The sequence below is a fragment of the Limulus polyphemus genome, unplaced genomic scaffold (assembly GCF_000517525.1).
Source record: "Limulus polyphemus unplaced genomic scaffold, Limulus_polyphemus-2.1.2 Scaffold1497, whole genome shotgun sequence".
Lineage (NCBI taxonomy): Eukaryota > Metazoa > Arthropoda > Merostomata > Xiphosura > Limulidae > Limulus > Limulus polyphemus.
The window spans coordinates 249924-261904 of record NW_013667107.1 but is presented as its reverse complement, the minus strand read 5'-3'; the positions used below and the strand labels follow the sequence as shown (position 1 = coordinate 261904).

At 34.7% G+C, this 11981-nt stretch overlaps 1 protein-coding gene across 1 annotated transcript in view; it reads left to right on the top strand.

Moving 5' to 3' along the window:
- LOC106463843 (superkiller viralicidic activity 2-like 2) overlaps positions 1–11981 on the top strand; it is a 55689-nt gene that overhangs the window by 14674 nt on the left and 29034 nt on the right. Inside the window, exons 4-6 of the mRNA XM_013923923.2 lie at positions 958–1133; positions 2821–2995; positions 11618–11708. Coding sequence (XP_013779377.1) covers positions 958–1133; positions 2821–2995; positions 11618–11708 — 442 coding nt within the window. The remainder of the gene's footprint in view (positions 1–957; positions 1134–2820; positions 2996–11617; positions 11709–11981) is intronic.

The following is an 11981-nucleotide window of genomic DNA, read 5'->3' as shown; positions in this document are numbered from 1 at the left end:
TTTTACGGTGATAATCTTGTTTTCTTGTGCCCAATAATGCATAATTTCATTTGATAAACACGTTTAGATTGAATGGTAATTTATAATCAGTCACAAGAACGTGAATCTGAATCACTTGAAAAAAACACGGGGGTGCTTAACTTTTTTCCAGGTGTATATAAATGTATAATGTTATAACATTTAAGCTGTTTAGTCTAAACATTTATGTTTTTGTGTTATAATTTGTTGCCATTCTAGAATGAAAGAGACATAATTTATATTTATTTCCTAATTATTTATGGTGGTTACAAGATTGGTCAAATCTACTGAACCATACAGAGATTTGTTTGTTAAAATAACAGATAAAATATAATTTTTTTTTTTTTAAGAAACATTTGATAACTATCTGGACATCATAAAAATTGTGCATGTGAAATTTGAGAATTTTCTGATGCATAAATGTATTTCTAATCTTAAAATGAAAATTACTTTGCAGGTTGGATAGGCAACATGCAAAGAGAAAAAAAAAGCATCAGAAAAACATTGCTTAACAAATCTTAAGACTAAATAAAACAAATTATATTTTGCATATGAAACCATTTTAATGTTTACCGATAATCTACCAAATTTTGTTAACATACGCTTACTAATTTAAAAGTTATAGCATGAAAACTACAACAAGCACAAAATGGTTACGAGGTCAGTCCAAGGGACTGAGCTCATGCTGAAAGAGTTAAAGAGCATTTGCTGAAATAGTTAAAAGTACTTGCAAGTTGTTATAACTAATTTGTTGGAGCACTTGCCTAATGTGTGAGAAGTCGTGTTTAATCCTGAGAATTATAAGAAAAAGTCTTTATAGATTATAGAAGTCTATCAAAGTTGAAATAATTGACAGTCATATTAAAACACTAACTATAGAAATATATGTTGAATATTAAGTGTTTAACCTTTAATATGCTGATGTATTTTTCAAAACAGGTAGCTGTACCTCCAGATTTAGAATATGTACCACTGAGAACATTTTCAGGTAAACCAGTGAAGGAATATTCTTTTATTCTTGACCCCTTCCAGAAGGAGGCTATCCTTTGCCTTGAAAATAACCAGTCTGTGCTAGTTTCAGCTCACACTTCAGCAGGGAAGACTGTAGTTGCTGAGTAAGTGTTTGTTTCAAATATATGAATAGAAGAAATCACCTTGTCTCAGATTTAATCTTGGATGGTTGTGATATGTAGTTCAAGTAATAGTCAGAGCATCATATGTGTTTAGATTAAGATGTTTATATAATGAATCTAGTAAATTCTTAGGTTGGAAGGTTTGACAGACATTTGTCTGAGCAAGTCAAAACTTGCCAGATTAAAGCAAAAAAAAAAGCTGACAATACCAAACAGTCTGTAGGGAGAATGCCAAGGAAAACAAAATGAAACTTTAGTCATGTTCCTATTTATCGTAACAATATCAAAATCACAACATTTATGGTTCCAGTGCTGCCACGTATGATATACCATGCCCATGCATAGCTCATAGTGGAACCTGATGCCATTTTGTATAAATGTATGAATTTTTCACATACATAGGTTACATATTTAGTTTTATGTGGTTATAATTACAAACCATAATTTAACGTGTAAAAATATCATATATTTGATATTCTGAATATAATTGTACTGGTTGAGATTTAACCAGATTTTAAGATAATTTTTTGTTATTCTTTTTCTGAAGTAATGAGTCATATGTATCCCATCACATCATATCTGATACAGCTACCCACTATAATTTTTGGAAAATTTTGTACTAAAGAAGGCAATGTATTTGTCATTGTTTGTAAGCTTTTAAATGAGTGAGGAGTGTCTGTACTGAAAATTGGACACCTGATTTCTTTATCAGTCCATATGACAGTACTAACTTTAGGATATTGCCTCACAATTTGTTTCAATTTGACTTTATTCCCATTATAAAAAATATTGAAGTTTTCTTTTGTTTTTTACTTGCAACATTTTATGTTGTCATACTGATATGTCTAAATATAATGATAGCTATTGAAATGTAGCTTTCCTATGTAAATTAAAAGAATAAGTTGATTGAAAACTTACAATTAGAGCAGAAGCATCTCTTTTCTTGACTCACAGGATGACTGACAAGTAGACTAAAAACTTACTTTTTTCTGATCGTATTGCTCTTGGATAACTGATAAAAATAATTATTATTAATATTTATTTGAGCTTTTTTATTGTTTTAAACCTTTTCTATAGAGTACCTTCAATTAAATTACATATCCATAAAAATATAATTGTGATTAATAATTAAATATATTAGAAATATTGTAAATGTCATAAAGTATTGTGTGTCAAATGTGTGTCACAGAAGAATAAATAACCTACTACTGAAGTTAACAAACTAGGTAAAAGACTTTGTTTTGTTTGTTCAGAGCTGTCTGGGTAGTTGTTTTTAATAAAACTGTTTTAATGTTTTTTTTTAAATTATTTTAATTAAATTAACCTGTTTTTGTGTGTTAAGATAAAAGATTCCTGAGAAAGTTTACAATGTACATTTCTGATATAACTTTCAGGTATTAGTTATCCTAAGTGTAAACAAAGTATTTGTGCCTTTAATATGTTACTGAAATGTTGAGAAAGTCCACATATATGATTTGGGTTTAAGTATAAATTCTTAGTCTGCTGACTTGTATAATGTTACTAAGATGACTTTGTATATATAATGATTTGTTAGTTTTGCTATCAACAAGTATGTGCACTTATATAAAAAAAGGAAAAAGTTTTATAAATGAAGCATCTAAATGATCTCTGATGGTAAGTTATAATCTTTATATATTTGTCTACTTAGATATTCCATTGCTATGTCACTGCAAAACAAACAGCGTGTGATTTATACGACTCCAATTAAAGCCCTGAGTAATCAAAAGTACAGAGAATTTTATGAGGAGTTCAAAGATGTTGGTTTAATGACTGGTGATGTTACAATAAACCCTTCAGCTAGCTGTTTGATTATGACAACAGAGGTAAGTTATTTAATCTTCAATTTTCTTTGATGTCATGGAGATGTATGTGGGTACTATATAATTATCCCCTTTTTAATTAGATTTAAAATAAACATGAGAAGCCATTTTGGTTGTTTACTAAAAGCCAAACCTTTTGTAACGTTTGTCTAGTCAGTTTGTATATAACATTTTTTTTAAATGAAAAATAATCAATTTATATGAAATATATATCTACTTTTCCTGTAAATTTGTAATTACATCTAATTTCATTTTAGAAGATAATATTAAATCAACAGCTAATTCTTATCAATTTGTAACCAGAATAAAAAAACTAATGCTCAGTAAGTAGACATATTGAAATATGATATTTTAATCTTCTATGATTTAGTTCATGCATTTGGTTTTGCTACAAATTGAAACTTTTATTACTTTTATTTTATTCACACACTATGAGAACATCAATGTGGTCTCTTATGTGACTATAGGCCTCTGTTGCTAAAATTTCTAGGCCAATCACCATCAATTACATCATATTAATTTCATCTTATATGATGAGTTTCTTTCTAATGGCATGACTTTTACAAACAGATTTACTCCACCGTTGTTTTTAGAATGTCATTATGTTTATTCAAGGAGACCAGTCATATTCTTTTTAAAGTTTGCTTGTGTCTATGTAAAATTGTTCTAGATTTACTTTTTCCATTGGCTTGAAGTAACTTTTGTTGTTAACTTCATTGGGATTGTTGACTGTATCATAAGTTTTAGGCTTTATTTTTCTTGCATATGTGAGCTTCTTTGTTTTTCTTTAATGCACCATAATTTAACCTTACATGATTTAACAACCCTTAGACATTTTCAGAATCATTATTTGTTTAGCTTTTGATTCTGTGTTTGTTTGCTAAGTATAGAGTTTACACATACCTTGAAAATTATTGAATTGTAATTTCAGAGCAATAACAACCTTGAATTTTGTCAAAATGTCTCCTGGGCTTTGAAAACCCTGTAAATCAACAGAAATTAGGATCTATTAAAATTTAGATCATTTTACTTTATACATATTTTAGCAATATTAAATCTTCATCTAAAACATTAAGTAAACCAGATTTTGTCATGATCTGTTGATTTGAAAGGCATTGCATACTTTGTTTTTTGCTTTACATCATTTTCATTGTTCATTTGAGTTACTTGACACAGTAGCTGATCACTATACATGGAAGATGTGTTTTCAGCTATAAACAGCCAGGTAAAGATAAGTAAAAGTCATGGCTGAAGAAGGATGACAATAATCTAAGCAAAGTTTTTTGCTTCTGTTCAAAAAACATAAAAGTAAGTACAATGGGAGAATCAATCCTAATTAGCCGTGTGAAAGGTAAAAAAGCACTGTGACTTTGCCAAGCAGTGTATAGGGTCAATGATAAAGTTGTGGAACTTTTGTTTCGTGTTGGTTTTTTATTAAATGAAAAGTTTGTTTTGCTTGGCTTCATTCTTCCACTGCTGAGGATCTGGGTTTGTAAATGTTCCTTTCAATTGCATTAATCTTGACGATCCTGTCCTACTTGACCTTTGTTGTTGTTTTTTGTCCTGATATATTATAATTACTAAAGCAATCCAGTTTTCCTTATACAATCTACTTCTTAGGTTTCAATTTTTCCAAGTTTAGTAGTCTTTCAGAATATTTTCATGATAACTATAAGTCGTGTTCTCAAAGACAGTATTTTGTGCTTATATAACCTTACAATATTGAATCTGCATTCACATTTTGAAACAAAATATATTTGAATATGTTGTTGGCTGCATATCATTACTTTCTTTACTCTTCATGATTTGATTGACAGTACTTTTAGAGATAACACCTCCTCTCTCACAGCTATCTCAACCTTGATTTGCCCTCTAAGCATTGCTAAAATGTTCAACTGTGCACCAGTCTATTATACCCCTTCATTTTTACACCGTTGTAGCAACTTGTGCTGATTGTGTGACTACCCTCCACCAATTATACTGCGCCATCTATACTAGTGCAGGTAACTCCCTTTACCATAGCAACACAATCCTCACTTTTTCGATTGGCATTCGTGTATATAGACATGTGTTTTAACTCATTCTCCATGTGACTACAAAATTTTGATTGTGCTTGATCACAAATTTATATCAGTTTCAACTTCTTGTGTTTGATTTTCATTGTTTCTACTCATTCGTTTTTGAAATGTTTGTTTTCCAAATTATACTTTGTTCATATGAATTCCAGATTTAATATGGCAGATGATAAAATTCCTGCTATAAGTATACAATGGTTTAGACACTAGTTCCCAGGTCTCAGGTTCGACAATGTTTGCTGGGGAAACACAGGCTTTAGTTCATGGGGAGTTCTTGTCTTAGGTAGGGCTGGAGATTTCTTGCTTTCAAGTTATGTTTTTTGTGCCAAGGGATGGAATTACTATGTGGAAAGTTTCTTTCTACAGCACTTTCCACCTGATATCATGCCTTCTTGTAATCTGCTGGGTTACGTATTGTTTAACTTTTTACTTCTTTTCACTGTTAATGTTATTTAGTATGTAAGTTCCTTTTTCTTTACGTCTCATGTCTCATTAGGGATTGGTTTTGAGTCAAATTTTGGTATTGTTAACTAGTGTTTTATTTTCGTATGCTTTGTCTTTTAGATTTTTTGAGTGGAATTATAAGTTTGATATTTAAGGGTTGTTTATCTTCTAAGTTCCTCTAGTGATTTTGTACTTTAGTTGTTACTTATTGTTTTATGTTTTAAGGCAAATTTCATAATTTTGCAGGTTTGTTAATTTTATATACTTTCTAGATTCTATACGTTTCTAAGTTTTGTCAGTTTTTTATTAGTAAGTACTTTGTCTAAGTTGTTTAGATTATGTGTCTTTTTGGCTACAGTTCATGACAGTTTCGTGGTTTATAATGGTTCTATCTGAGGGTTTCTGCCTTCTGTTTCACTCCACTTCTATCCACTTTCCAAATCTCCTTCTCTTCTTTTCAGGATCATACCCTGTTCAGTTGTCTTGCCCAGTCTGTTTGAGACCTACTACACAAAGGAGTTATCGAACAAGTGGTGCCCACTCAACCTAGATTTTACTCTCATCTTTCTTTTGTCTCCAAAAATATGAGAGTTTGGAATCCCATCATAGATCTGTCCTAGCTGTATACTTATATGGAGACACCTCACTTCCATGGAGTCCTACCTCTCACTGCAGTTGTTTTTTTTTGCCCCAGTGTCACTTAATTTTTCTTCAGTTTGTCATTGAGGGTTCTGTCTTTCTTCAGCTCCATATGTGTTTTGTTGAATGATACATTTTTTTTGCACATTATCTTCTATCGCTGGGCCTTCGGACTCTTCATTACATAGATGACTGGCTTCTACTTGCCTCTTCCTGTGCACAGTCAGTCACTCATACTCATTTATTTCTTCTAGAAGCTGCTCAGGTGAGGTTTCTCATCAAGTTGGAGAAGTCCTTTACTACTCCCCTTGCAGTATCTTGTTCATTTGGAGGTTCTCTTCTTTTCCCAACTCAGTCGAGCCCAGCCTTTTCCACTTCGGCTCCAGGATATGGAGCAAGCAGTCACGATAGCTCTACCTTCTCCTTCTCTCTCTGCACAAGAGTTTCTATATCTCTTTTGGGATTGTGGGCTTCCTTGGAAGCTCTCATTCCCTTGGGTCAGGCACACATGTATTCCCTTCATTGAATGCTTTCTAACCAGTGGAACTTCCCCACAATCCCTTGGACCACCCCATCTCCCTTCCACCTTGCTTGGTAGCTTGACAGAGATTTGACCGCAATGGGGGTTCCCATTCTATTCCGCCTCATCCTGGTAACAGAAGCTTCCTTGGTTTTTCTTTTTTGGGGGGGGGGGTCAGTCAAGGAGGCTACTCTCCATATCCACATCCAGGAACCTTTAGCAGTTCATCAGGCTCTGTATCATTTCCTCCCATTTCTGTGAGGAAGGGTGGTTATGGTTCATTCTGACACTTTCACTATTGTCAGCTATATCACCAAGCAAGGTGGAAATAAGTCCAGATCTCTGTTTTTTCAGACCCTGGATTTTCTGTACTAGGCCAATTATCACAATGTGATAGTTCTGGAGTGTCATGTTCCTGGAGTTATCAATCTTGTAGCTGATCTCGTATCATGTCCCAACCAGGTTCTCCACATAGTGGTCTCTTCATCTTTGAGTATTTCTGTGGATGTGTTCTCAACTGGGAACACTACCATATGTGTGTGTGCTTCCTATTCAGTGGGTTGCCAAACTTCCTCCCTTTTTGGTTTCCAGTTCACTATCCCTCAGCTGTTGGTGTGGATGCTTTCAGCCAAGATTGGAGGGGTTTTCACCTATATGCCTACACTCCAATCAGACTCCTCTTCTGGGTCTTTTCCCTTATTCAGACCACTCCTTGTTATGTTCTGCTAGTTGCTCCATATTGGCTGTCTCAGATGTTCTGGACCTTACTGGAGCAACAGCCACTGCCATTTTCTCTGTCCTGATTGCTCCTCCAACAACTGCAATTGACATTTTTCATCACAGTGTCACCACACTCTATCTTTACATATGACTTTTATCCATTCCCATGCCTCAGCTCAAAGACTCGCCCCTAGTGTAGTGTCTTTTTGTGTTTGTACCATTCACTCTTCCTCCTTGTCTATGTACCAGAAACATTGATCTTGCTTCTGACTTATTTGCCATATCTTCTGACCATCCTGTCCTTCTGTTCCTCACCTGTTCCAGTTCTTCATCTGGTTGTTTGATTAGGGCTTCTCTTTTTCAGTTGTTGCTCTTTATATGGCTGCCCTTTTGAACACCTTACATTCTCCCACTGCCAGAAAGCCTTCTCTTCCCCATTTATTTCCCTTTTTTTCCATTCCTTTCCTCTGGTCCATCTGCCACATCCCCTTGTTCTGCTGAATTTGGATCTTAATGTTGTTCTTATGCCCTGTCCAGTTCTCCCATTGAATCCGTTGCAAATTGCTCCTTGTACCATTTTTCCCATAAGACCTAATTTCTCCCCTTCCTTGCATGCAGTTGTCGTCGTTCTAATATTTATGCCATCCTTTACCTTTTTTGTAAGTTATCTACTATTTGGATCAGGCCTTCCTTCCCAGGACATCAGCTGCTCTGGAAGGTTGTTTTGCCTTTTCTCCCATTTTGTTACCTTCCTTTTCCCACTTGTATTCCTGTTAAGATCCGGATCATCTACCTTGTCCAGTTTGTTCATTGCTATGTTATTTGGCATACTTCATGTTTCAGGATCCCACCTGGCAGCAGGTGTTGTCTGGTCAGGTATGCTGAATTTTATGTCTTAGCACTAAATAAGTATACTTCTATAATATTCACTGTGGAGATGGGGTGTTTCTGTAAGACCACTGGTTGCTTATCCAGTGACATGTATATATCTATATATAGATATAGATATATTTTATTATCACTGTATTGTATATAAAGAACCGTCATTCATGGACTTCACGAGTAAAGCAGATAGGAATTTTTGCCCATCCCTACTGACTTGTGATTTTTACAATCATGGTCTTTCTGCTTTTCAAAATATGGAAACACAGATGCCCATTGCACTGTCTCCATTGTATCGTTCCTCCGAACCCCCCCCCCCCCCTCCTTCTAGTGGAGCACAGGGATCCTTGCTACTTCCAGTTCTCAATTGCTGGAGTGGTGGACGATTGAGGTTTCCTCAGGAATGGGATTTTTACGATAAAATTAACTTTATAGTCATATGTACCCACTCTGTGAGAAGAGGGCTATCGTTGTTATATGTAATATTATACAATATCATAATATACTCCATCCAAAGTGCTTCTACCAGATTTTTTTTGGGCTGACTGCACTTGTTCACAAAATTATTATTTTTTTATGCAAGGCACTTCCACTGGATGTTTTCTGCCCAAATGTACCTCACTTGCTGTACTCAATAAAAAATCAAGGTGCTTCTCCCAGATGTTTTTGCAAGGCGCTTCCACTGGATGTTTTCTGCCCGTATGGACCACACTTGTCATACTACATCATATCACAAGATGCTTCCCTTGAATGTTTTTCTGCCTAGGTGGACTGCACTTGTTGATTTCTAAATAATTTGCGTACAAGATATGAAACAAACAATCTCATGCAAGGCGCTTCCACTGGATGTTTTCTGCCCGTATGGACCACACTTGTCATACTACATCATATCACAAGGTGCTTCCTTTGGATGTTTTTCTGCCTAGGTGGACTGCACTTGTTGATTTCTAAATAATTTGCGTACAAGATATGAAACAAACAATCTTATGCAAGGCGCTTCCACTGGATGTTTTCTGCCCGTATGGACCACACTTGTCATACTACATCATATCACAAGGTGCTTCCCTTGGATGTTTTTCTACCTAGTTGGACTGCACTTGTTGATCTTTAATTGTATTATGATCAAGATATATAATGATCGATCTTATGAAAGGTGTTTCCCTCAAATATTGCCCAGTCTGATCGCACTTGTTGATCACAATATCAGTTATGAGCAAACTTTGAAAAGTACAATCTTATGCAAGGCACTTCCACTGGATGTTTTCTGCCTGGATGGACCACACTTGACATATCTGATGTATGCCAAGGTGCTTCCCCTGGATGTTTTGTCCGGGCTGATCACACTTGGCTTTCATAATATATATATCCAAGGCACTTCCCCTGGATATTTTTTGCACAGGTGGACTGCACTTAGCATAATCTGTCTTATCCCATTGCACTTTTCCTGTATGTTTTTTGCTTGGGCAGACCTCACTTGGCCTATTCATATACAGTCCTTTAGCCCTAGTCACACATTCTTATATCTGATTACAGGCACCTACTTGAAATCCAACTATCATTGTGTTACATGCTCATGTTTGTTACATATGTGGATGACTTATGTACTATCTGTTATCCACAGGCAGAATCTGTGTTCCATGACATGGTGCCTGTCTATTAAGTTCTGCCCTATGTGTCTTACTTTGTTCGTTACTGGGCAAAGAGCATACCTGTTCCAGAAGTAGTGCTATACCCCACAGGTGTGCCTCCTTTTATAATTGTGGCACACCTGGTTTTTTATGGTGATTGTTCTCCATTTGTTTGATTACTTTTGCACTTTCACCTGCCCCTCCACCTTTGCAGTGGGGGAGCGGATGTAGTACCATTTCGGAAGTTAACATTTTCTAACACTGAAAATGTATTTCTGATAGGTACTTACCTCTCACCCTTCCTCCCCACTGATTTACCGGTGTTTCTGGTTTTATCTGCCAATTTTCTAAAGTGAGGATTGTGCTGCAATGGTAGAGGGAGCTATCTATGTTAGTATAGATAGTACAGTATTATTAGTGGATGGTAGTCACATGATCAGCACATGTTGTTGCAATGGTGCAAAAATGAAAGGGTATAATAGACTGTGTGCTGTTGAAAATTTTAGCAATACTTAGAGGGCAAATCAAGGTCATGATAGCTTTGGGTGAGAGGATGTTTCTAACTATGTTTGTTTTATTTCCTGGGATTCCTTCCACAGGTTTCTCACCATGGCTTGTAGCTACACATGTTTTTCTACCTGTGTAGAATTTTCTGAGAGTAAGTGTGAAGTTATACCCACTTCATCACATCAATTTGTCCCCTTTAGCTCCAAGTCTTATCTGAAGCATGTTTTTATGTACATTCTTATAGTTTGAGTTTCTCTGTGTTGAAGTGTTTTATAAAGCAATATTTAACCTAGTCTCTCCTGAAGTGGGCACTCACCTCACCATAGTTTATCAGTCTGATGTCCGTACACCTTATGCACATGAAAATTATAAGATTATATAAAGCACGTATATTAAAAAAAAAGAGGGAGTTGTATATTGGTAATTTACTAAGAACTCAATAGTGTGGACAGTTGAGAAGCTAGCTATCAGAAAAAAACATTTCTACAGGCTGTTATTGTATTACATTTTATACAAGTGACATTGAAGTACAGTCTTCTGGCAAAATTGACAATACGGGATTCAGAGAAAGAAGGCTATTTGTTTTCTTTACATTTTGCATACCTGTTTTGGAAAGGTCTTAAAAAAAAAAGTCCACTGCTGTTACTTTTCACCAAAGGTGATTATCTCTGCTTCTTCCAGTTTCATTCCAATTTGAGTGTTGAGATTCTAGCTTAACTCATAATAGAGGTATGATATTATAATTTACATTATTGTTATAGAGATCAATTGAAATTCAAAGATATTATTTTCCTTATGTCATTTACCCTTCTCCCCACCTTGCTGAGTTCTATCAGAAAATGTAAAAGATGGGAGTACAGTGTGGAAATTAAGTAAAAATTGTACATATTAACAAGTAGTGGTTACCCTGGAGATTTTAATAATGTTGTATATTACTTACCTTTTGACAGAAATGTGACTTGCATAATGTTACAAAATTTGCAAATGTTAAATAGAAGGAGTAGAAGTCGAACTAAACCGTATGATTTTTGACAAAACCAAAAGGAATAGCTTAGTCATGGTAAAGATAACTGACTTTTTATATTTTGTACTATATTATGTGACTGTGATTCAGTTGATATTTCTACTTAAATACATAACTGATTTTTGTACCAAACTGTACATAATGAAACAACAAGAGTTACAATATTTCATATTAATTTTACTTTAGATCTTGCGTAGTATGCTGTATAGAGGTTCTGAAGTGATGAGGGAAGTAGGATGGGTGGTGTTTGATGAGATTCACTACATGAGGGACAAAGGTGAGAGAGATTGATGAAGAAACAATGATATGATGTATGCAACTAAACAATAATAAAAGGAAGAAAGTCATTACACTAAATTAAGAATTTTATACTTATACATTTATGCAACAAACTTTAACTGCAACTAGGGTAAATACACTTGCAAAGGTTTTTTTTGTTTAATTACTAGTTAATAAATGAGTGCATTATATTAGGTCGTTAAGAAATTATTGTTGTATTTTGGAACACTTTCATTACCCCCCCCCCCCCTCAAAAAAAAAAAATTTTTTT